The following is a 24682-nucleotide window of genomic DNA, read 5'->3' on the forward strand; positions in this document are numbered from 1 at the left end:
CATCTCTAAATTTTCTTTTTTCTTTTTTCTTTTGTTTTTTGTTTTTTAGTTAATGTTTCTCTTTTCTCTTTATATTTTTAACATCCGTTCTACTTTTTATACATTGGTATAAACACCCAAGAACTGGGGGAAATTAGCAGTTATCCTCTTTTCATTTGATTTTTCATTTTTCTTTATCATCGTCTTCGGCTTCGCTTTTCCTATTACCTTATTGAAAGCTTTATTTATTTGAATACCCACTGTTAAACTGACACGCCTTGAAATTTTTTCAAATTATCCTGGTATATCGTACCAGGATTAACAAAAAATATCCGTTGCACTGAGTACGTTCACACATAAAGAAGAGCCCATTTTTAAAGCTGTCGACCCAAATACAATCCAGAGCAGCTGCTGGTGACGGAAACAGCAGCGGAGGCGACGGTGGAGGCAGAGGCAACAGGCCCACACATATACCTCCCATTTGGCTGGCAAGCCAAACGCCAACAGGGCCCCCAACAGCGGCTCTCTCTGTGCAGCACCACACAATGGGCCACCAATCCTGCAGGATGTCTCCAGCCTCCCTCTCCACCACATCCTCAGCTTCTTCGCTCTCACCATCGTCCATGCAAAAGGGAACAAACGAAGTGTTTACGGCCGGAGCCCGCGTGCTGTACCAGCAGCTACCGCACGCGCCCTACCACCAGCTGCCACCTGCCCCTTCCAATCGCATTTACAAACACTACCAGCAACAAAAAGTGGTCTCTGTCCCGGCTAATTGCGCAGTCGCCAAGAGGAGGGGTCCCTGTAAGTGCTCGCAGTGCGATCCCAATTTCTATACGATTCCGCTAAATATTTTGTTGAGTGGCGAGGTGGAGTACGTGTGCCGGGATTGTCAATTCTCGACCCCATCGTACCGCACGGTTCAGCAGCATGAGAGCACGAGTGGACATCGTCGTTGGTACAACTACCCGCAGGAGACAGGTAACGCGGACAGATGTAATGGGGGCGACAAAGGGATATAGAGGAGAATGGAGGGGGGATTTGAGCTGGTTTCACTTATTGTTGTCGTTTGTTGAGGAGGCTTGAGTTTTGATTTTTCACTATTTTATTATTATTTTTGTTCTTTCATCCTTCCTTTCATCTTTTTTTCGCACTTAGCTATTTTTATTATATAAAACCATGTACACATACACAACGCCTCTATTGTTTTTTGTTTGCTTGCTCGCCTGCAAGATTCCAAGGTGCGCCCCCCTATTTACGCACGCCCTTTTTTAATTTAAACAAAAAAACTGGTTTTTGCCCAAACTTGGTTTCGCGAAGCCCACTCTTTACTGTGTAGAATTATATACAAGTTTTTTTATTAAACTGCATGCTGTGTTTTGCAGTTTCCGAGTTTGCCACAACACCTTTATTGTACAATTGCATGTTTTCTTTGCGGGCTTCCGTTTGTGCTATTTACACACACATAAAGAAACTAAAGTCACTTTTTCAAATTTTGGTGCGCATAAGTTGTACAAATAAAAAAGTACCAGCACCAGTTAAATTACACGGTAGTGGGCAGCTGACTTTTAAGAAAACAATTTTTTATACAATACTATTGATATGAGGGGGGAACAACAAAAAAATTATGACTAGAAAATGGTGGCGCAGCGGAAAATAAATTAATGTCAGCAGCCTTCTGGCTCATACCATCCCACATACCGTTGAGTCCCCCGGGCACACATTGTTCTATGCAGTTTTTTTCCATGCATATCCGGCAAGTAAAAAAATCTGCATACTAGCGCGGGTATGCGCGAGAACTCGTGGTACATAAAAGAAATTTAAGCACTTGGGCATGCAAATAAAAAAACCTTTTTTAAAATGCATTCCTTTAATAAATCAATTTTATGAAAAGTAAATTGGGAATAATAAACGAGTTGAAAGTCGCTGTTGTGTAATGACTGTTACACAAGTCCATTGAAATAAAATTTTCAATTTTCAAAATAAATCTTGGATTGACAAATGAATTATAAATGAATGAGATAATCTACTTTGTTTACCAAGTTAATTGGCCGGATGTATTACGCCGCTGCATAAATGTTTTTTTTGCTTATGCAAATTCTCACATATGTAACAACTCGCAAAATTTAAAATTTTAATTAAATCCTTAGTCTGAAACAACTGTCGAACATGTATCATTCAACAGTGGACAACCGCAAGTCATGGGTGATTGACATGGCTACTTAACAAATTGGTGTGGAATCAATTGCAAGCAAATAGAAATACATAAAATCTGTCGACAACATTGCGCACGTTATAAGCTAAAAAAGTAAAGCATGATGACATTAAACAAAAAACGAGTGAAAGAATGAAAGAATGAAATGGAAAAATAAACGGTGTAAAATTAAAGGTGGCATTGGGCTGATCCCGTCAGCCCAGATCCACGTTGGTTGCGGTGTGCTAACTGTGGCTATTATTTTAGCACGCTGCCAATGACGCCGCTTGATGGGTGGATGAATGGATGGGTGGGTGGCCAAGTGTGTGCCTCGAAGCGAGCATCCAGCTCACCTTAGATCTGGTTGGTCTGAGCACGGCCACCGCGGTGGAATATCTCGTCGAGTGAGTCGGCTATTTCTTTTAAGGCCAGGAAAGTAGCACTCGGCCCAGCAATGTCAGGCTTGCTTGCGTGAGAAATACCAGCCACCTTGGCCAGCGGGGTGCAGATTGCCCCAAAGTATCCAGCGCGCGGCGGCTTTCCCGCTGGCTGCTGGGCCTTGGCTCTTGCTTGCACGGCCTTGACCTCGTTGCACAGCTTGATAATAAGCTCATGTTGCGCTTCGGTAACTGCACAAGCCGCATTCAGCTCGCTCTCAGCTTTGCAGACCTCGTCATACATGGTTCTGACGTTTTGACGTTGAACATGTAGGCTGCCGCTGCAAAACACCGGCTTGCCGTGCTGGAGCGCCTTGGCTTGCACAGTACGGCTCAGCTCAACCTTGTTGCGCAGCTCGACAACAAGCTGCTGCTGCTCTTCAGCGCTTGTGCGAGCCTCCTTTAGCTCGCGCTCGGCCTTGCGGACATCGGCATCCAGTGACTTGACGTTCTGGCGTTGGACACGCAGCATGCTTTCAGTGCTAGCCAGCTTAATTTGCAGGGCGGCGTTATCTTTCTCTGCGCGCCCCAGCTTGACCTTGAGGTCGGCAATGCTGGCGTCTCTTTCAGCTAGCTTGGACTCGAAAACAGCCAACTTGCGGCGCAGGCTCTCGCTCTCACTCTCGCCCTTGCCCTCGCTCTCGCCCTCGCTGCGCTGAGCAGCATGCACGGGCGCATTATTGGCCTGGGCTTTGGTTAGTGCTTGCTCGGCTGCAACATGTGCCTGTGCAGGCTCCATTTCGATAAACCCAACCCTCGCCTTTGTCTCATTGGTGTGTGAGGCACTAGAAGTATTGGTGGTTTTGTTCTGGTTGAAAGCGGGGTTGGCAGCAACATTGGCCTCGGCTTCAGCCTTGGGTGTAAGAGCCCAGCCAACACCGCAGATGACCACGAGGGTCGGGGCAAGGCTGAGCAGAATGCACGTCTTGCCGATTGTAGAGGCAAGCTTGGTTATCATTTTCAAGGTAATCAAAAACAAAACCCAATAACAAAAATAAAAGGAGGTTTGGGGAATTCGCGTAAAAGTAAACAAACGGAAAACGCTAGCTTGACAGGACGAAAAATGAAATTCAATAAATAAAGAGGTGGTTCAGTGGGTTATAGTAGAAAGCCTGAGGTGGTGAGAGGTGGTGAGAGGTGGTGAGAGGTGGTGCACAGGTGGATAATCATTGGATGAAAAAAGGTATTGATAGTAAAATAAAAAGAAAGAAGAAAAGAAGGAGAAATGAAAGAAGGCAGAAGATAAGCCCTGCTGCTACATATTCACGGGAGGCACGATCAACGCAAACCATATTTTATATTTTAAAGCCATCATAAGCATTATCATCATCGATATATATCCGACATGTGCTTTTTGTGAAAATCAGCAGCAAATTGATATCCAACCAGCCCACGTGTTACTGGTGGCTTAACTCTCGAGTAAACAATTATCTCCATGGCTTGCGGTTACTGGCCAAAGATTTTAAACGCAAACACGCACTGTGGCTTGCGGGTGAAATGCGAGTGGTCTTTGGTTCCTGTTTGGGGCACGCGCTATAAGGATCTCGCCAAATCACTCTGGCTATATGCATTTTTTGCAAGGCGCTCATGACCAGGACATTTGTTTTCCAATTATTTAAAAACATTAGCTTATTTCGTGGTCTCTAGCTCATATTCACAACAAATTGGATTTATTCTGAAATCCCAAACTGCACGGCAAAGAAAGGCAAAGAAACACTGATAAGCGTGGCAAATCATACCTTTTCCCCACGCACCAACACCGCCGAAGCTATCGAAACATACTGCTGTTACCAAACCCTGCCTGGAGTAATCTAAGCGATAATATGCCAAAAAGCCAAGTTTCTTTGGTGAAAAAGTCGATAACAGCTAATTGAAATTGAAAGTCCAAATAATTACAAGCTAATTGCCATATATGGCTAGCAGACTGTGCTATCGAAAAAAGAGCAAAGTACTTGCAGATCCATATGGCATATTTAAAATACCATGCAGAATAATCATTTAAATAATTATTACGACGAAATATTATAAATCAAGGCATCATCATTGTTTTTAATTTTATTTTAAAAGATTCTTGTTACTTTTATTTTTTATTAAACTACTAATTCAACATTGCACATTGAAAAATAGATTACAATAAGGGTCTATACTATTGTGATAAATAAGAATTTAAGCATGAGGTGGTGCAGCAGAAGGCGCACCTGAAGGCACCGCCAGCTCCGTAATAAGCTTGCAGCATACATCAAAGAACGGGAAAATATTAACTACACGCTCCTGCGACTGTCTATTAGCACCACTGCCTGCGCCCACACCATCAGCAGTCAACGAGACATCTGTGCGCGCCAACGACACACGACCAACAACACTACCGGGCATATAACTTCCGGGTGCCCGGCCCTGGCTGCGCGGAGTCCCGCCGACAAAGTTCATTGTGGCAGAGGGGCTGCAAGCCGAGCCGCCCATGGGAATATCCATTGCCCGAGTTTTCGAGACAGAACCAGGGATGGGGATACCGGGAGCGCTAAGCGAATGGGAGATGTTCATTCCCGGGTGCGAGTAGTCCTCAGAGTCCGACACCTGCATTGCGCCACCATTGGCTGAAGTTGGTGCAATGGAGGGCGACGAAATGTCGCCGCCGCCACCACCAAGCCGCCGTTGCATGACTTTTGCTGGCAGCGAGTCGGGTTCGGGGAGCATCTCCGAACGATCGTTGGCCGGCACAATGGGCGACATCCGCGTCGCCGGAAGCTCAGCCGGGAGCTGGATAGGGTAGTTCGAGTTGAGGAACTGGTCATCGAGGGACCGCGGCTCAGCACCACCAGAGAGATCACCATCGACAGCCATCGTATGGTCGGTGTACATGGACCCAGGCCTGAACTGATTGGGCGACATGGCGGTGGACATGCGCCTGCGCGCAGCCTGGATAAATGGCGGCAAGGGCGAAATAAGCGTATTCTCTCCCGCCCTATAAGTCGGCGCCGTGGCCACCCCGCCCATATCATCGTCGGGCGCGCGAGGCTGCGGGATAACCGCCTTAAAGTCTACCAAATAGTTATCGCGCGAGTCCAGCTTGTACAGCTGCAGATCAATCTTAATGGCATCCTTAAGGGTGCCGTCGGGCGGCACGTAGCGTGCACGCAGATGGTACGGGTTGAAGTGCTTCCAGGTCATGTTGAGCTGCTGCAGGGCGCGGTACACCTCGGCCATGACGTCGGCAGGTGGTGAGCGCGAACGAATACCAAAGTGCCACCGCGTGCGCGTCAGCTTGGCACGCTTGCGCACGACCGTGGGTCGCCGCTGGGCGGCCTCGGTTGCGGGATCTAGGGGCTCAGCCATTTCGACGTCGCCGGAGGTGCGTGCCAGAGGGCTGGGTGCCATGCCGCTAGGGGGTGTTGGCGTGCCGTTGGGACTGACCGCACGCGAGGAATCGTTGCGGTGGCTGTATGGGTTGGCAATGCCCGGCGATGCCTTGAGCGATGCGTGCGCCAGGCTGGTGATTGATGACGAGTTGGACTTTTCCAATGAGCCCGGCGTGGCGGCTAGTGGCGGCAGCGATGCGCGGAAGTAGTTGGACGGTGTGCGCGATGGGCTGCCCTGCACACCCAAGCCCACAGCCTGCTGCTGCTGCTGGTGCTGCTGATCTTGCTGATCTTGCTGAACCTGTTGTTGCTGCTGCTGTTGCGCAATGGCGGCATTGGCCAACGTGGATCCTGGCTTGACTGCAGCGGCCGGCACAGGTACCAGCGGCGAGGACACCCGTGGGGCCGCATTAGCGTGCGGTCCGCGCAAGCGCATCTTATACATCTGCGACTCAAGCGTATGACCAGGCGACCGCGGCAGACTAGAGCACAGAATAGCAATATTCGACGCCACATTTCCGTCCTCATCATCGCTATCGTCACAGGGTTTACCCGCTGCCGCCGCAGCCAACAGGGGTGACGCCCCCAGGCTGCCACTGAGGTGGAAGGCCGCAGGCGGTGACGACGCCAGTGCAAAGTTGCGAATACCCTGTTTGTTAGAATTGCGGCTCTGCTCCAGCATATGGCGGTTATCTAGCGTCAGCTGGTAGGCGACCTTGGCCGGGTTGGTGCCACGCTGGCGCAGTTGCTTGATAAGCGCGGCGCGATCCATCTCGAGCTGCCGCTCCAGCTCGCTGATGATCGAGTCGTCGAGTTTGGCCAGGCCCTCGATATCCGTGCTTTCGGGCAATGGCTTAAGGTACTCCGGCAGGTCAGTCGTAAACCATGGGTGCTGCCGCACCTGGGCCAGCGTCAGTCGCTTCAGTGGATCCACCTGGAGCAGCCCCGAGAGCACTGCGCGCGCACCCTGCGACAGGTAACCGGGCATGGAGAAAATGCCCGAGGTGATCTTCTTGAACAGCGCCGGAATGTGGTCGTCATCGAAGGGCAGGCGGCCGCAGAGCATGACGTAGAGGATAACGCCACACGACCACGCATCGACCTCGGGCCCGGCGTAAAGCTTGCCATTGATCACCTCTGGCGCAGCGTAGTTGGGCGACCCGCAGGACGTCTGCAGAAACTCACCGTCCTTCATTATATTCGACAACCCGAAATCAGCCACCTTGACGTTATCGTAGGGGTCAAGGAGCACGTTCTCGGGCTTAAGATCGCGATGCACAATGTTGCGCCGATGGCAGTACTCGACGGCCGAAACGATCTGCTGGAAAAACCGCCGGGCGTCGCGCTCGTTCATCCGCCCGCGCTCCACGATATAGTTGAATAGCTCGCCGCCGGCGTACTCAATCACCATTATGATGTCGGTTTCTGTCGTGATCACCTCGTACAGCTTGATGATGTGTGGGTGCCGCAGCATCTTCAGGTACTGGATCTCGCGGTTCACACGTCCTATCATGTCTGAGTGCGCCAGCTTACTGCGCCCGATGATCTTTAGCGCCACCTTATGGCCTGTCTGCGAGTGCACGGCAACTACAAGTAGACATTTTTTTAAAAATAAGAATGGATGGACAAGGCGTTTTTTTAGCGAGTGGGATTTACAGGTTTACTGCTCGTCTCGTCTTGCCTCGTTGACCAAACTGTTCTTTTCCTTCCGTGTCCTACTACTGCCGTTTGTCCTGAGGTCAAAAAGAAAGAAAAAAGTGAAGAGGGAAGAAAATGGCGCCAGCTGATGCATGGGGCGCATGCAGAGCCAGCTGAATAGCAGCAGCAAGGGAAAAAACATTCACACACACATATTGAAAGAAAATAAAAAATGATACTTACGCTTCACCTTTCCAAAGGACCCGACACCCAAAGTCTGCAAGACTGTGTAATTCCCAATCGTTTGTTTGTTTGACATTCTTCTGTTCGACCACCTTTTGTTGTTGTTGCTGTTCCGGTTGCTAGGGTCTGCGTCGTCCTTTGATAAAGACAACCTGCGGAGTGCCTTCTTAGCAAATGATAGAGTGTTAATTGTTGAGAAAAAGGCTGACCCTTCCACTCTTTATAAAAAAACTGGGGGTGTTGGTTGAAATGCGTCACCAAAAAAATATATATACGAAGAGAAGCAAGAAAAAATATGAATAGGGGGGAGAGTGGGTTCTAAAAAACAAGAGGGTATTATATTTTTTGGTAATGAATAAGCGTAATTGTAAAAAATTGAAGATAAAAAATGAGGTTCATGTATAGTGTGTAATTGAGGTTGGAATTAGAAATATTTTTAAAAGGAAAGTGGCGAGTGAGGATTTTTATTTTATTTTATGTCCTGTTTCTGACGAAAATTTTCCTGCAAATAAAATTGTTTTTCTGTGCGATGTAATAATCACGTGGAAGTAACAGTATGGCTCGGCAAACAGAAACTTGTGCACCCCCCCCACACCCGCTTCTTTTGGGCGCGAAAACATGATGCACTCGGCACGTGAATCTGTTGGTCATGCGTCCAGTTGACAAAAGCAATCGGCAGATGAAATTTGTACAAGCTTTTGCTCTTCATGGAACCAAAAAATAGCATCTATCAGTTTTTTCTTGCTTTTCCTGGACATTTCGCCACGATCGGTCGTACAAGGAGGGGGCAGTTTTTTATTTTTAAAAAAATCCTTTTTTGCTTTTTAGGTTTCACGAAAACAATATCAACACCCTACTTTAATTGTTATTTTTAAATGTCGTCTCAGTTTGAGCAGCGAGTGCAAGCCATAACGCAGCAGGTGTACATGGCGGCCAGCGAGCGTTCTTTGGAGGTGGAGAGTCGCAGCCGGTATTCGGACATCCTCATTGCTGAACTTGACACGCAAATGGGCGAGCTGCTTGTGGCCACCAGGGTTTTGGCAGCTGCACGTAGAAACACAGCCTTTAGTTTGGTGGGATTATCGAGAAAGTCGGGATAGCTTTTCTTTTTTTGTTTATATATGTTTGGATAAAATTGGACGACGTCACTGATTGTTTGGATGCAAGTGTTTTTTCACCCTCTTTTTCATCCACCCCCCCCCCCCCGCATTCACAGGAGGGCTTGGTTTTTCTATGGAGAATAAAAAATATCCCACTGACAAAAGGTGGGCCGTCCTTTCATAATCTGCGTTCGTTCGCTCGTATGTAGTGGAGTGGAAGTAACTTTTTCATTTTCTATTGTTCAATTCAATTCAATTCAATTCAATTCACTTCTTTTTTTCTTTTTTCTTCTTTTTTCCCTTTTAATTCCTTGTCCTTTTTTCCTTCTAATTAGCAACAGACTTTGTCAGCATCTGAGTGAATTACACAGTTATATTTCATTTTAGCAAATGGCGTTTCAGTTCCAAAGCGCCATGGACGAGCTCTTCAAGCCGCCAAGCCGGCTTCAGACACTCATCGACCGGGCCGTGCGACCCGAGCTCCGCGAGCCCGACATCGTTCTCAACCTAGACATCTGCGACCTGATCAACAAGAAAAAAGGCAACTACGCACACGACGCAGTTTTCGCCCTGCTCCCGTACATCAACGGGCGCGCCAACAGCCAAGCGCAGCTAGCCCTAGGTCTCCTAGACTACCTTGTGAAGAACTGCGGACACGCAGTGCATTACCAGGTGGCCAGCCGCGACTTCCTCAACGATCTCTTCCGGCGGTTTCCAGAATTCCAACCGTCGCAGCCCAATGCCTTGCACTACCGGATTCTCGAGATGCTGCAGGAGTGGCGGCTGACACTGTGCAAGCGGTCGCGGTACAAGGACGACCTCCAGCGCATCCACGATATGTACTCGCTCTTGCGGCGCAAGGGATGGCGGTTTCCAGAGATCGACGCCAATGCTGCAGCCGTGGTTCTGGGCCCCGTAAATACGCTCAAGTCGCGCGACGAGCAGGAGCGCGAGGACCTCGATGCAATGCAGGCGAAGCTGCAGGAGCTCCTCCGCCGTGCAACGCCCAAGGACCTGCGCGAGGCCAATAAGCTGATGAAGATCATCACCGGCTACGAGCAGTCCAGCAAGCGGCCGGACTACGACGGCGAGTGGGAGGGCAAGCTGAAGGAAATCGAGGTCAATGTCAAGGTTCTTTTGGAGATGCTCCAGCGTGTGCAGCCCGGCGACCGCCTCAGCGACACCGTGAATGAGCTCAAGGCCGCGGTGGGATCCAACCAGCCGCGCCTGCGCAAGCTGATCGCCGAGATGCAGCAGCGGCCCGACGGCGAGGAGCTGCCGGAGGACGAGGCGAGGGATCTGGCCCGCCTGGCGTCCATCGGCGCGCTGGTCGACGAGGCGCTGAGCGCGCACAGGGACCTGCAGTGCGGCCGCGCGCCGCTTTTCTCGCTGTCTGCCACTGCTTCCGCTGCGCCCGAAGGCGAGCTTATCGTGTGGGACGACGCGCCCGAGGCACCGGCCACCGGCGCCGCCGGCGCGCCGCGGCCCAGCGCGCCGCCCAAGGACGCAACAGCGCCGGCCGCGCGGCATAAGCGCTCCGGGTACGACGCCGAGCGGCGCAGCGAAATGGGGGCGGCCGAGCGGAGGGCCGCGCGGCTGCTTGCGATGCTCGGCACGGCGGTGCCCGGCGAGCAGATGTCGGCGGAAATCCGCCGCACACGCGCCGAGTGCATGGCCAGCCTGGCGATGCTGCAGGAGCTGGCCCAGGAGCAGAAGGCGCACGCGCGGCTCAATGAGGACGAAAACCGCGCGCTGGCTGCCATGTATATGCTGCGCGACCGCATACAGGCGGCGCTGGGCGCGTACGAGGAGCTGAAGAGCGGCCGGAGGCCACAGCTTGCCGCTGCTGCCGCTGTGCCGGCAAAAAAGTACGGTGTCGGCGAGCTGCTCGCTTGGGACGAAGAGATGCCCGGGGGCGCTGCTGGTGCTGGGCAGATTACGAGCCCGCTTGGCGATCTTGCTGGGCTGAGCTTCTCCGACGCTTCGTTTAGCGCCAACGCACACGCCCTGGCGCTGCCCTTGACGCCCGGCATGAACACCCCGGGGCTGACCATGCCCGCGGGCAATGCTGCCACATTTAGCCCGGCCCCTGCTGCACCAGCGTCGGCCATTTGCCAGCAGCAGCAGCAGCAGCAGCCGCAGCCGCAGCCCATGTCTAACCCGTCGCTTCCGGCCAACTCGCTGCAGGCGCGCACGGGCAAGACCACGGCTGCGGCTGCGGCTGCGGCTGCGGCTGCGGCTGCGGCTGCGGCTAAGAAGGACGCCTTTGATTTCTCCGACCTGCTGTCTGCCGCCAAGAGCGCGTCGGCTGCGGCAAATGCCACTGCTGGCGCCAGGCCCAATGCGTCGCGGACCACCAGCTGGGGCTCTTCGCCGGACCCAGACAAGGCTGCGAGCGGCAGCTCGCTAATCGACTTTCTGTCTTGAATACTCACAAATTTCATATTAGAAAAACAACTGAAGGAAAATAATGAAGGGGAAAGCCCCAAGGCCTGTGCTTGTGTCAAATCGGAATGAACGTGTGCTTTTGCTTGCCGCCGCGGCTGAGGAAGAACTGCACAAAGATGCCCAGACACGCTGAAACAGCCATGCAGGCAATCATGGCATACACCTTCGGCGTGGCCTCGTACACGGCGCCGGGCGCATTGAGGAAGCTTAGCGCCGTGTACTGGAACCCGGTCCTCGCAAAGCAGTCGATGCCCACAAACAGCGCGTACGACCCCCAGATGCTCGACGAGACAATAATCGCCGGCCGCTTCAAAAACAGCGCCGCCACAATGCCCACGACCACGAGCGCCACGATAAACAGAATGCGTCCGACGTCCGAGTGGATGACCCCGCCGGTCTTCATCGACAGAATCCACGTCGCCAGCGCAAACCCACCCAGCCCGCCAACCAGCGCAACGCCCACGTTGACCAGGAACAGCATCAGCCCACCGCCAAGCAGCCCGAACACAGCCGCAATCCCGAGGTACCACAGCTGCCGGCCCTTCTCGTCCTCCAAAGGCGCGCGGATCTTGTACTCAGCGTACAGAACCAGCCCGGCCACTACGCAGAACCCCGCCAAGAAAACCAGGATCTTGAACAGCTTGTACCCAAAGTAGTTGAAGAAAAACCCAAGCACTATCAGCGTTATTCCAGCTACGATGCCGCTGGCCACGAGCCCCCCGTTGCCGCCCAGTGCCAGGGTGCTGCCGTCGCTTGTTGTCACCTCTTTGACTGTCTCGCCGGCCACTGTGCCCAGGAGCAGAACAAGCAGGCTGAGGATGGGGACCATGCTGGCCCGGAGCTTAGCCCCTAGTTTTGTATTTAGCATCGTCGAGGAATGCAGCGTGTTTCTTTGAGAGAATGGGAATGGGAATGGGAATGAGAATTGGAATGAGAATGTGTTTGTGCGCGTGTGTGCGTGTGCGTGTGCGTGTGCAGAGGACAATAAAGAAAGGGCAAGTGGGTTGATGTTTCCGCTGCTTCTGCTTCTGTTTATGCTGCTGCTGTTGCTGCTTGATGAATAAAGACAAAAAGCGAAAAGACAAAAGAAACTTTATATTAAATAATGTGCTTGTTTATTTTTATGCAAGAAAATAAAAATTACAAAAGATGCGTGTTGTTTTTTTTGGAGTGTGGATTAAAAAAAAAGTATGTGAAAAGAAAAGGTTATAGAAATAGTGTAACTGACCAAAAAAAAAAAAAGAGAATCAAAAAAGATGAGGATACATCACATACAGGGGAGAAATGGAGGAATGGAGCAGAGGGGTTTACTTTTTATACTGTCACTTCTTTGTTTTTCTTGCATACAAAAAAAAGCCAGACTAAAAATAATTACTAGCGTTGTTCGAAAAGTCACAAGCTAATTTTAGAATCCGCCTTGAATATTCTCCTCAGAAAAACATCTCTCATTTATTTGCTTGGTTGATTGATTGAGGCCCCCCGAATGATATCATCAGCCGTCTCCTCATCCATTTTCCAAACTCACATGTCCCAATTTTTTTCTACTTCAAACATTTGGATTTTACTACCAATTTTCACCCTCTTTTTTCGGTTGTAAAAAAGCCTTAAAAGCCTTTTTACTTCTTTTCTTTTCTCCCACCCAATTAACCGTGCATTTAATCCGGTGCTTGATCTTGTCAGCGCGGGATAATCGCGCCTTGTCTTTGTGTGCAAATCCGTCCATTGGGTCACATTCTCCGCGTGAGAGAGACCGTGATTGTAAAAAAAAAAGAGGGCCGACAAAGCCAAACATTCCCTATCTAACCCTTTTTTAATGTTGTGTTGATGTCACATAGGACAACAGTATTAAAGTCTTGTTTTTTTCAGTAGTTTTTTTTTTTTTTTACCTATATATATTTTTCTCAACTTAATTCACAGCGCAAATGTCCGTTATAACGAGTGGAATTTCAGGTAACCCATGTGCATTGTCTAAACCTCGGCTCTCGAGCACAGATGCTGAGAAGAATGTTTTTTTTAAAACCCAGACATAACAGATGGTTTGCTCATTTCCCAAAATTAGACCTTTTTCTCTGCTAATATTTCCAATTTATTGTCTTGTGTAGCCACGCCAAAGCTCAAGCAGTTCTTGGAGGAGGCGCAGCAGGGCCAGCACAAACAAGTCGCACTTCTCCGCGTGCAAATCCGCGGCGAAGACCTTGTCGAAACAGCAAGACTAAACGGACCCTCCACCGGCGACCTCTCGCAATTGGAGCAGTATCTAGGAAACGATCCAGCCTTCTTTTTGCTCCGCGCCAGTGTCTCCTCATGGTACGTTATTACGTGGATGCCTGAGGGCAAGGTCGGCGTCAGTAATCGCATGGTTTATGCGTCCTCGCAGTCGAATCTCAAGCAGGCGGTTGGCGTTGACTTTGTCGCCGACGCACTGCAGTTTGAGACCGTTGATGAGGTGTTTGGGAGAGACAATGACGCTGTCGAGGCGCCCGAGCCACCGCGGGAGGCCGCTCCCCTGGGGAGGCCCGCTCCGCCCAAGCCGGCGGCTTTCCTTAAGCCCGCCCTGCGCACACCGCCGCCGCCAACGCAGGAAGACGTTTCGGTTTTGGCTGTAGGTTCAGCGGAGAACTTGTCAGAACAACAGCAGCAACAGCAACAGCAACAGCAACAGCAGCAGGCTCAGCGCCCGGTCATTCAGAAGGCTGCGCCGCCGCCCGTTGTCGCTCCCAAGCCGCTGGTCCAGAGCCAGTCCTTTGGCCAGAAGAGCGGCGTCTTTGTCAAAAAGATTGACCCCCGCACGGCAATGTCAAAGTCTGAGCTCGTGCACGTCGACCTTTTGCAGCAGGAAGACGACGCGCGCAGCGAGCAGCTGGAGCAAATGTGCACCCGGCTGCGCAACCACACTGAGGCATCCAAGCCCGAGGTCAGCCCAGACAACCATCACGCGAACAGCCGCGGCCAGAAGCAAACCGTAGCAGCAGCGTCCGGCGGCTTCCACACAGTGACCCTGCCACTGTCCCCTGAAGCGAAATCGACGCTGAGCGACTTTGGCTCCAACGTCGGCACAACCGTCGTCGAGCTGCAGGTTGAGGCCAACAAGTGCATTTCGCACGTCCACTCGTATGCGTCCACCGAGGAGTTCTCGCCTAACCCCAGCGAGCCGCGCTTCTACATTATGCGGACGCCCGGGAGCCGCGTCTTTGTGTACTCCTGCCCGGAAACGTCGCCGCCGCGCCTGCGTATGGTGTACTCGACGGCGAGCGCCGCCACCCTGGCCCAGATCCAGGAGCTGGGCTGCAGGATCACCCACCGCTTGTCCCTTTTTGCCTCCAAGGAATGCACGCTAATTGCCGTTGCCGCGACCATTCGCAACGGCCAGGCGCAGCGCGTGGACACGGACAAGTCCGTTGATCTCGTCGTCAACTACCTGCCGAGCACGCCCGCCCGGTCCTTGCCCTCGAGATTTGCTGCCAACACGACAAAGGTCCTGGACGCCTTCACGGATGAGGACGGGTTCCGCAAGGCCTTCACCGGTGTGCGCCCGGATGCGCCCGCGCCCGCACCGTTTGCCAACAAGGCATCCAAGCCGGTGCTTTCCCCCGCATCGTCGTTTATGCGCACTCAGTCGCCCCAGGTTAATAACGACGATGGTGTCGACACTAGTCCTAATACGGGCGCCGCCGCCTGGGGTGTTCAGCTCAAGTCTGGCCCCAAGGGCGTTGCCGTGCCGCGCGTGTCCTTCTCTAACCCTAGCTTGTCACAAACACCCGCTGTCTCTGGCTCTATTACGACTACCACGACCACGACATATACGACATCTTTTGCCAGCAGCAGCAGTTTGGTCAACAGGGCTGATGTCCCTAGGAGCGATAGCTTTGGCTCATCGAAGAGCTTTGTCCAGTTCCGTTTGGCTGGCGAAACAGGGGACGAAACGCCCTTGTCAGGGAACATCACCAGCACGAGCACGAGCACAAGCACAAGCAATAGCAAAGCAGCAACGCCTGAAATAATGCATTCGTCGATTCCAGGACTCCGGCGTGTGACAAACGCCGGACTTACCGACAATACCGACAATAAGACCAAGCCTAATGGTGCCACAAGCACCACCACCGGTGGCAGTTGGGATCCATGGCGTTCAGTTAGCACAGTGACTAGTTTTAAATCGGGGTCGCCAATGCAGCAGCAGCAACAGCAACAACAGAGTGTGCCAGAGTCAGCTTTGCAGAGCTCGGTGTTTGTCAGAAACGACGATACTGATTCGAGCTCGATTTTGGCATTCATGAGCGATATCACCTACCCTCCTCTGCAAAGCAACACACGTCAATGAGAAATAATATATTTGCATTGTATTTTCGTAATACAAATTGCTCCCCTCCTCCTGATATGCAAGAGAGAGATAGTGGAGGGAGTTTGGGTAGATTTTTGAGGTGAAGGGGGGAGGCTGACTGATTGTTTTTCTTTCTTTTTACTTTATTTTTCCTTTGGCTAATGTACTAGAGTTTTCGTCATGAATGACAGAGGCGCATACAGCCACCATTTGTTATTTGTTATTTTATACACTTTATCTATCATATTCATCAGTTTATTCATTTATTTTTATTGAAAAAGTATAAATGATCATTTGAGATTTATTTGTTATGCAAATGGGCATTGAAATACACTAAGAACACGTTAATGACTGTAGTAGCCACTTACACTTGAGTATAACCCATCGATACTGCTACAAAACAAAAAATTTGGGATTTAAAATTTTGATAATATAATAATACGTATATCAATTTTTTTACCTAAAAAAAATTAGCCGAGTCCAATCCACTTTCTATATTTTAAATTTTCCCGCAGTCAGTTATTCAATACAGTTGCGAATAACCAGCTTATTTAATCACATTTAATGGTAATCCACACAATGTCTGTTACCATTTATCTGTTTCATTTTGTCTTGAAAAAATTTAAAAAAATCCATATTCAATTTTTTATTATTCATATTGATTTTTATTACACGTAGAAATAACTTTACACTTAATTTATTTATAATATATATATATATATTTCGCTCAACCATGCATTTGGCTGGATTGTTTTTCGGTGCGCTAGTCCTGACATTTGCCTCAGCGGAAATGGATGCTGTCGCAGACAATACCCTTGAAACCAGCATCCTCAAAGACGCGGTTTTTGTTTCCAGCGCCTATAACGAACAACAAAAGGCTATTTCACTCAATCTATTAAACCGCATAGCCACATATATATCCTCCTCTGCCACTATTGACTCTGAGGAACCAAACAAATTAATTAACATTGACAATATCTTACTATCTGACCTGGACATTGACAATCTCGGAGACTCTAAAAAATTAGTCAAAGACCTGTACAACAAAGTCCATGTCCAGCTCTCAAATGATTACCGATACACATTTAACAAACCAGCTGCCATGCCCACCACCACAAGCTCAGGAACAAGCAGTGCCACGGCGAGCCAAAGTATGCTGATGATTCCGTTTGGCAGCCTGTTTTCCTTTGGCAGCGGCAACATTAAATACGTTGCCGAACTACTGGATACCCTATCTCGCGTTGATCCGTTGTACGTGGATATTTTGGCACCAATGTTTGGCATCAGCGGCGAAGGTCTCAAAACCCCAGAGAGTTCCAAATTAGTCGCCCGGCTGCTAAAAATAATAGGTGGCATTGGCGACCGTGCACTAGTGCATATATCCGGAGTCAGCGCAAGCAACATCAACGATCCACTCACGCTCAACGGCAAATTCCTAATGCGCCTAAGTAATATCCTTGCTATGGACGCCAAGCATGTAAACCAAATAACCGAGCTATTCATCAGTATCTCCGAAATGCGCGTGATCGAAATGAAGCTGTTTCTCAAAGACCTCGGATGGGATACACCGGCAAACAACGTGTGGATGAATCCCAAGCCGAATGAGCCCGGAACCATGCCAAACTTTAGCTACATCCTGACGCTTGGCGACCAGACGTTGATGGAAATAACGCGTGCAGCTAAATCATACACCCCGAATAACGTGCAAACCAAGCAGGATATGAAAGCCCTGAAAACAAGCATCATCGAAGCAATGGACAAGACAAGGTACTTTTGGAGCGAAATTCAAAACCAACACCTATCCTACTTCACCACTCAAACCGCCGACCCTATTCGATCCACTTTGGTGCAGTTGACTAATATTGGCAGCAAAAACATTGGCTCGTCAAACTGGCAACTGTCGCAATTCAACTTTAATGAATTTGGAAAGCCCATTACCACGCCGACAAAGACAACTCCACAGTCTACGAATTCCTTCCACACCTTGCCCCCTATAAGTGAACTGCCTGCGCAGCAGATCAGTAGCTTGGCCTCGGCCATTTTTGGCGAAAGCGCATCGGCATTTATGTCGAATTATTTCCAAGGCATATTGGTGTCGTCTAGATCATCAACAACGACAAAACCAAATACGACCGCGACCACGACCACAACAACAAAACAAAGTTCAAGTACAACAAATACCATAACAACAGATACAACGAGTAATATTGTGACTTTGACGGAAACTAAAGTAGATGTGTCGGTGGTAACTGTGACGTCTAAAATAACATCAAATTCATCCACATCAGCGACGACTAGCACGACAAAATCCACAGCGACAACAACTGGCAGTGAAAGTGTTAGTAATACTTCAGGTTCCAGCTCAACATCAAGATCTAATGGCGGAAATACTGCAAGTTCAGGAAATGACTCAGGCGCCACTACTAGTCCGAATATTGATAGTGTAATAAGCACAGATACAAGTAGAGACACAAAAACTGGCACTAATGTCACTCCAGTTGTCACCAAGGATCCGACCAACACGTCGGGCGCTGGTGGATCAACGACTCCTGGAACAACGTCACTCCAGTCGTAACCAAGGATCCGACCAACACGTCGGGCGCTGGTGGATCAACGATCCTGGAACAAACGTCACTCCAGTTGTCACCAAGGATCCGACCAACACGTCGGGGCTGGTGGATCAACGACTCCTGGCACTAATGTCACTCCAGTTGTCACCAAGGATCCGAACAATACGTCGGGTGCTGGTGGATCAACGACTCCTGGCACTAATGTCACTCCAGTCGTAACCAAGGATCCGACCAACACGTCGGGTGCTGGTGGATCAACGACTCCTGGAACAAACGTCACTCCAGTTGTCACCAAGGATCCGACCAACACGTCGGGTGCTGGTGGATCAACGACTCCTGGCACTAATGTCACTCCAGTTGTCACCAAGGATCCGACCAACACGTCGGGTGCTGGTGGATCAACGACTCCTGGCACTAATGTCACTCCAGTTGTCACCAAGGATCCGACCAACACGTCGGGTGCTGGTGGATCAACGACTCCTGGCACTAATGTCACTCCAGTCGTAACCAAGGATCCGACCAACACGTCGGGTGCTGGTGGATCAACGACTCCTGGAACAAACGTCACTCCAGTCGTAACCAAGGATCCGACCAACACGTCGGGTGCTGGTGGATCAACGACTCCTGGCACTAATGTCACTCCAGTTGTCACCAAGGATCCGACCAACACGTCGGGTGCTGGTGGATCAACGACTCCTGGCACTAATGTCACTCCAGTCGTAACCAAGGATCCGACCAACACGTCGGGTGCTGGTGGATCAACGACTCCTGGAACAAACGTCACTCCAGTCGTAACCAAGGATCCGACAACACGTCGGGGCTGGTGGATCAACGACTCCTGGCACTAATGTCACTCCAGTTGTCACCAAGGATCCGAACAAACGTCGGGTGCTGGTGGATCAACGACTCCTGGCACTAATGTCACTCCAGTCGTAACCAAGGATCCGACCAACACGTCGGGTGCTGGTGGATCAACGACTCCTGGCACTAATGTCACTCCAGTTGTCACCAAGGATCCGACCAACACGTCGGGCGCTGGTGGATCAACGACTCCTGGCACTAATGTCACTCCAGTTGTCACCAAGGATCCGACCAACACGTCGGGTGCTGGTGGATCAACGACTCCTGGCACTAATGTCACTCCAGTCGTAACCAAGGATCCGACCAACACGTCGGGTGCTGGTGGATCAACGACTCCTGGAACAAACGTCACTCCAGTCGTAACCAAGGATCCGACCAACACGTCGGGCGCTGGTGGATCAACGACTCCTGGCACTAATGTCACTCCAGTTGTCACCAAGGATCCGACCAACACGTCGGGTGCTGGTGGATCAACGACTCCTGGCACTAATGTCACTCCAGTCGTAACCAAGGATCCGACAACACGTCGGGTGCTGGTGGATCAACGACTCCTGGAACAAACGTCACTCCAGTCGTAACCAAGGATCCGACAACACGTCGGGTGCTGGTGGATCAACGACTCCTGGCACTAATGTCACTCCAGTTGTCACCAAGGATCCGAACAACACGTCGGGTGCTGGTGGATCAACGACTCCTGGCACTAATGTCACTCCAGTCGTAACCAAGGATCCGACCAACACGTCGGGTGCTGGTGGATCAACGACTCCTGGAACAAACGTCACTCCAGTTGTCACCAAGGATCCGACCAACACGTCGGGTGCTGGTGGATCAACGACTCCTGGCACTAATGTCACTCCAGTTGTCACCAAGGATCCGACCAACACGTCGGGCGCTGGTGGATCAACGACTCCTGGCACTAATGTCACTCCAGTTGTCACCAAGGATCCGAACAATACGTCGGGTGCTGGTGGATCAACGACTCCTGGCACTAATGTCACTCCAGTCGTAACCAAGGATCCGACCAACACGTCGGGTGCTGGTGGATCAACGACTCCTGGAACAAACGTCACTCCAGTTGTCACCAAGGATCCGACCAACACGTCGGGTGCTGGTGGATCAACGACTCCTGGCACTAATGTCACTCCAGTTGTCACCAAGGATCCGACCAACACGTCGGGTGCTGGTGGATCAACGACTCCTGGCACTAATGTCACTCCAGTCGTAACCAAGGATCCGACAACACGTCGGGTGCTGGTGGATCAACGACTCCTGGAACAAACGTCACTCCAGTTGTCACCAAGGATCCGACCAACACGTCGGGCGCTGGTGGATCAACGACTCCTGGAACAAACGTCACTCCAGTCGTAACCAAGGATCCGACCAACACGTCGGGCGCTGGTGGATCAACGACTCCTGGCACTAATGTCACTCCAGTTGTCACCAAGGATCCGACCAACACGTCGGGTGCTGGTGGATCAACGACTCCTGGCACTAATGTCACTCCAGTTGTCACCAAGGATCCGAACAATACGTCGGGTGCTGGTGGATCAACGACTCCTGGCACTAATGTCACTCCAGTCGTAACCAAGGATCCGACCAACACGTCGGGTGCTGGTGGATCAACGACTCCTGGAACAAACGTCACTCCAGTTGTCACCAAGGATCCGACCAACACGTCGGGTGCTGGTGGATCAACGACTCCTGGCACTAATGTCACTCCAGTTGTCACCAAGGATCCGACCAACACGTCGGGCGCTGGTGGATCAACGACTCCTGGCACTAATGTCACTCCAGTTGTCACCAAGGATCCGACCAACACGTCGGGTGCTGGTGGATCAACGACTCCTGGCACTAATGTCACTCCAGTTGTCACCAAGGATCCGACCAACACGTCGGGTGCTGGTGGATCAACGACTCCTGGCACTAATGTCACTCCAGTCGTAACCAAGGATCCGACCAACACGTCGGGTGCTGGTGGATCAACGACTCCTGGAACAAACGTCACTCCAGTCGTAACCAAGGATCCGAACAATACGTCGGGCGCTGGTGGATCAACGACTCCTGGAACAAACGTCACTCCAGTCGTAACCAAGGATCCGACCAACACGTCGGGCGCTGGTGGATCAACGACTCCTGGAACAAACGTCACTCCAGTCGTAACCAAGGATCCGACCAACACGTCGGGCGCTGGTGGATCAACGACTCCTGGCACAATGTCACTCCAGTCGTAACCAAGGATCCGACCAACACGTCGGGCGCTGGTGGATCAACGACTCCTGGAACAAACGTCACTCCAGTCGTAACCAAGGATCCGACCAACACGTCGGGCGCTGGTGGATCAACGACTCCTGGCACTAATGTCACTCCAGTCGTAACCAAGGATCCGACCAACACGTCGGGTGCTGGTGGATCAACGACTCCTGGCACTAATGTCACTCCAGTCGTAACCAAGGATCCGAACAACACGTCGGGTGCTGGTGGATCAACGACTCCTGGAACAAACTTCACTCCAGTTGTCACCAAGGATCCGACCAACACGTCGGGTGCTGGTGGATCAACGACTCCTGGCACTAATGTCACTCCAGTCGTAACCAAGGATCCGACCAACACGTCGGGCGCTGGTGGATCAACGACTCCTGGCACTAATGTCACTCCAGTCGTAACCAAGGATCCGACCAACACGTCGGGCGCTGGTGGATCAACGACTCCTGGAACAAACGTCACTCCAGTCGTAACCAAGGATCCGACCAACACGTCGGGCGCTGGTGGATCAACGATTCCTGGCACTAATGTCACTCCAGTCGTAACCAAGGATCCGACCAACACGTCGGGTGCTGGTGGATCAACGACTCCTGGAACAAACGTCACTCCAGTTGTCACCAAGGATCCGAACAATACGTCGGGTGCTGGTGGATCAACGACTCCTGGCACTAATGTCACTCCAGTCGTAACCAAGGATCCGACCAACACGTCGGGCGCTGGTGGATCAACGACTCCTGGAACAAACGTCACTCCAGTCGTAACCAAGGATCCGACCAACACGTCGGGCGCTGGTGGATCAACGACTCCTGGCACTAATGTCACTCCAGTTGTCACCAAGGATCCGACCAACACGTCGGGCGCTGGTGGATCAACGACTCCTGGCACTAATGTCACTCCAGTCGTAACCAAGGATCCGACCAACACGTCGGGCGCTGGTGGATCAACGACTCCTGGAACAAACGTCACTCCAGTCGTAACCAAGGATCCGACCAACACGTCGGGCGCTGGTGGATCAACGACTCCTGGAACAAACGTCACTCCAGTCGTAACCAAGGATCCGACCAACACGTCGGGTGCTGGTGGATCAACGACTCCTGGCACTAATGTCACTCCAGTTGTCACCAAGGATCCGACCAACACGTCGGGTGCTGGTGGATCAACGACTCCTGGCACTAATGTCACTCCAGTCGTAACCAAGGATCCGAACAACACGTCGGGTGCTGGTGGATCAACAATAATTGACTCTACCAGCCAAACTTTTATTTTGAGCCCTATTACAAGCCCGTCCACCAGTTCATCTCAAAGCTCTACAATATCTTCGAATATTTCATCTTCGGGTCCCACACCAACATCACCAAACTCTGACAACCTATTAACCACTCCTGTCACCAATTCTAGCACCAGCACTACCCATGCAAATAATGGCATTTTCGGGTTTGTGAGCTCAGTTATTTTTGGCACCAACTCATCCACGACTACAACCACGACTACTTCATCGTCCACTGCGTTGGTTCTACCGTCGTCAATTTCTACATCAATTTTGTCGATATCTTCAACGCCAACTCCAACGTCGACTCCAATTTCTACTTCAACCAGACTACCACCCCCGCGAGGCACTGTAATTATCAGGCATGTTTAGTTGCTTTCTGCAAATTTTGGTTTCCTATCCCTCGCATCTTCATTATAGGCACTCATGTATTTGTGTGTAGCCAACAGCCAGATTGTTACTGTTTACGTGTCGGATGTTCCTCAGCTATAATATGATTTTTGTACCGAAAGCTGGAGTGGTGGTTTTTTGGTACCTGTTGTTAGCTTTGCTGCATGACTGCACTTTATTTTTTATTTTTAGTTCTTTATATTTTGTTTGAATTATACTATTTATGTATACCCAAGGCTCGGTGTCATTATTAATATGGCATGCGTGGCTGTACATTTAATTTTATACTTGCATATTAATTTATATCCTTTTCTTGTGCTGTTTGCTTCCCACTATGCAAATTTTACCGTTACCATTTTTCAATCGCGGCAATATTCAATTTATTCTGCAACTTTTATACGATATATTAATGGTAACATCGGATGCTCCAAGCTTGTGTTATATGTTACTGCGTACAAGTATATTTGCCGAAACCACCGGGAAGGACGTATATATAAAGCAAAGTTTATTTCTGTTCACATTTCCCTCATCTTTTCAGTTTTTTTATTTTATCCCTTTGTCCAACTAAATCATTATCTATCCCACATATACACATCATTATTAAATGAGGTCAACTTTTATCATCGCAATCATCGCCGCCATTGCTGGCACAACTATTGCCACGCCTGTCGGCTTCAGAATTCCAGGAATTATTGATATCGATATTAACCAGGGCAACGGCGTCAATGTCAGTATTTTCGGCGGCCTCATCAGCACCAATGCCAACAACCATCCGCCCAGGCCGCCGAAGGCCGTGAAGCCTCCCATCATTTTCGGTTTTGGCAGGCCCTTCTAAACACGCAAATATCGTTGCATGTCTAAGCGGCAGACCTTGGTTACACAGCTTATATAGTTCTACATTTTCAACATTTTGTATTTCCAAGTCCATTATAAGCTATTGAAAAAGTAACAAATCCTTTAAAATCACGCTGCATGTTTAGCGTACACAAAAATATATGATATTAGAAAATGCGTTTTGATGTTATATTCCACCCGTTAAATGTGCAAATAGTTGGCATTACAAAAATAGTACATCGACGTCAGCAAAAGAAAAATGCAAAAAAATATCTAATCGTGCTCCAAGTCTAAAGACTTCAAATTGTCGGAGAGTCCCAAGTGGTCGTAGAAACAGCAACGGCAGCGTCCGAATGCTTTGCAGCCATCGCCCGTATTGCCTCCCCCTCAAGTTTGGTATCCAAGTTCGTCACTGGAGAGGCTGTCAATGTGTCTGCAGCTCCTGCGTCGACTGCCGAGTCCGATGACCCGTTCATACTCGAGTTGGACGACTTGTGGAGCCTGGCGCGACGGCGCCGCACAGAGCCCGAGCCCGACACCAGCACCGGCTTCTTGCGCGACCTGCCCAAAGAGCCCTGTGTGTGCTTTGTTGAGGACTGACCACTGCTACTTCCGCCTTCTTCGAGTAGCGCGCACACGGCCTCGGCAGTAATAGTCGATGAGGCCGATGCGATTTGCTCAAACAGACCAGCTGGGCCAGAAGTCAAGGACGACCTGGACTTTTTTCTCCGGGTAATGTTAGTCCCACCGGCAGTCTTGCTAGCAGTTGTCTTCTTAGAGTTCCT

The 24682-nt window shown here is 50.5% G+C and overlaps 9 protein-coding genes across 9 annotated transcripts; 4 read left to right on the forward strand and 5 right to left on the reverse strand.

Moving 5' to 3' along the window:
- Positions 1–524: 524 nt before the first annotated feature.
- BX661DRAFT_198296 (uncharacterized protein) lies at positions 525–1001 on the forward strand (the record flags this gene model as incomplete). The annotated part of the gene is made up of 1 exon (XM_051538213.1): positions 525–1001. One exon carries the CDS (start codon positions 525–527, stop codon positions 999–1001), a length of 477 nt encoding a protein of 158 aa, XP_051392037.1.
- Positions 1002–2280: 1279 nt separating this feature from the next.
- Positions 2281–3763, reverse strand: BX661DRAFT_182224 (uncharacterized protein). The gene has a single exon (XM_051535930.1). It carries the CDS (start codon positions 3566–3568, stop codon positions 2528–2530), a length of 1041 nt encoding a protein of 346 aa, XP_051392038.1. The 5' UTR covers positions 3569–3763; the 3' UTR covers positions 2281–2527.
- A 930-nt stretch (positions 3764–4693) lies between these two features.
- On the reverse strand, positions 4694–8276 carry BX661DRAFT_182228 (uncharacterized protein). Its single transcript, XM_051535931.1, has 2 exons — positions 7848–8276; positions 4694–7553 (listed from the first exon to the last, which is right to left on the reverse strand). The coding sequence occupies exons 1-2, from the start codon at positions 7921–7923 to the stop codon at positions 4777–4779; spliced, it is 2853 nt and encodes a 950-aa protein (XP_051392039.1). The 5' UTR covers positions 7924–8276; the 3' UTR covers positions 4694–4776.
- Positions 8277–9361: 1085 nt separating this feature from the next.
- On the forward strand, positions 9362–10201 carry BX661DRAFT_143107 (VHS domain-containing protein; the record flags this gene model as incomplete). Its single annotated transcript, XM_051532985.1, has 1 exon — positions 9362–10201. A coding segment is annotated over one exon (840 nt), but the record flags the coding sequence as incomplete, so codon positions are not given.
- A 1207-nt stretch (positions 10202–11408) lies between these two features.
- Positions 11409–12665, reverse strand: BX661DRAFT_182232 (uncharacterized protein). The gene has a single exon (XM_051535932.1). The coding sequence runs from the start codon at positions 12261–12263 to the stop codon at positions 11451–11453; it is 813 nt and encodes a 270-aa protein (XP_051392041.1). The 5' UTR covers positions 12264–12665; the 3' UTR covers positions 11409–11450.
- Positions 12666–13189: 524 nt separating this feature from the next.
- On the forward strand, positions 13190–16055 carry BX661DRAFT_182236 (uncharacterized protein). The gene is made up of 2 exons (XM_051535933.1): positions 13190–13345; positions 13498–16055. The coding sequence occupies exons 1-2, from the start codon at positions 13318–13320 to the stop codon at positions 15711–15713; spliced, it is 2244 nt and encodes a 747-aa protein (XP_051392042.1). The 5' UTR covers positions 13190–13317; the 3' UTR covers positions 15714–16055.
- Positions 16056–16446: 391 nt separating this feature from the next.
- On the forward strand, positions 16447–17918 carry BX661DRAFT_170936 (uncharacterized protein; the record flags this gene model as incomplete). Its single annotated transcript, XM_051533661.1, is given in 2 exon segments — positions 16447–17805; positions 17817–17918. The coding sequence occupies 2 exon segments, from the start codon at positions 16447–16449 to the stop codon at positions 17916–17918; spliced, it is 1461 nt and encodes a 486-aa protein (XP_051392043.1).
- Positions 17919–23617: 5699 nt separating this feature from the next.
- Positions 23618–24056, reverse strand: BX661DRAFT_182238 (uncharacterized protein). Its single transcript, XM_051535934.1, has one exon. The coding sequence runs from the start codon at positions 23989–23991 to the stop codon at positions 23674–23676; it is 318 nt and encodes a 105-aa protein (XP_051392044.1). The 5' UTR covers positions 23992–24056; the 3' UTR covers positions 23618–23673.
- Positions 24057–24196: 140 nt separating this feature from the next.
- Positions 24197–24655, reverse strand: BX661DRAFT_198304 (uncharacterized protein; the record flags this gene model as incomplete). Its single annotated transcript, XM_051538214.1, has 1 exon — positions 24197–24655. A coding segment is annotated over one exon (459 nt), but the record flags the coding sequence as incomplete, so codon positions are not given.
- Between the last annotated feature and the right edge of the window lie 27 nt (positions 24656–24682).

This window comes from Kickxella alabastrina (assembly GCF_025024165.1).
Source record: "Kickxella alabastrina strain RSA 675 chromosome Unknown BX661scaffold_10, whole genome shotgun sequence".
NCBI classification, from domain to species: domain Eukaryota; kingdom Fungi; phylum Kickxellomycota; class Kickxellomycetes; order Kickxellales; family Kickxellaceae; genus Kickxella; species Kickxella alabastrina.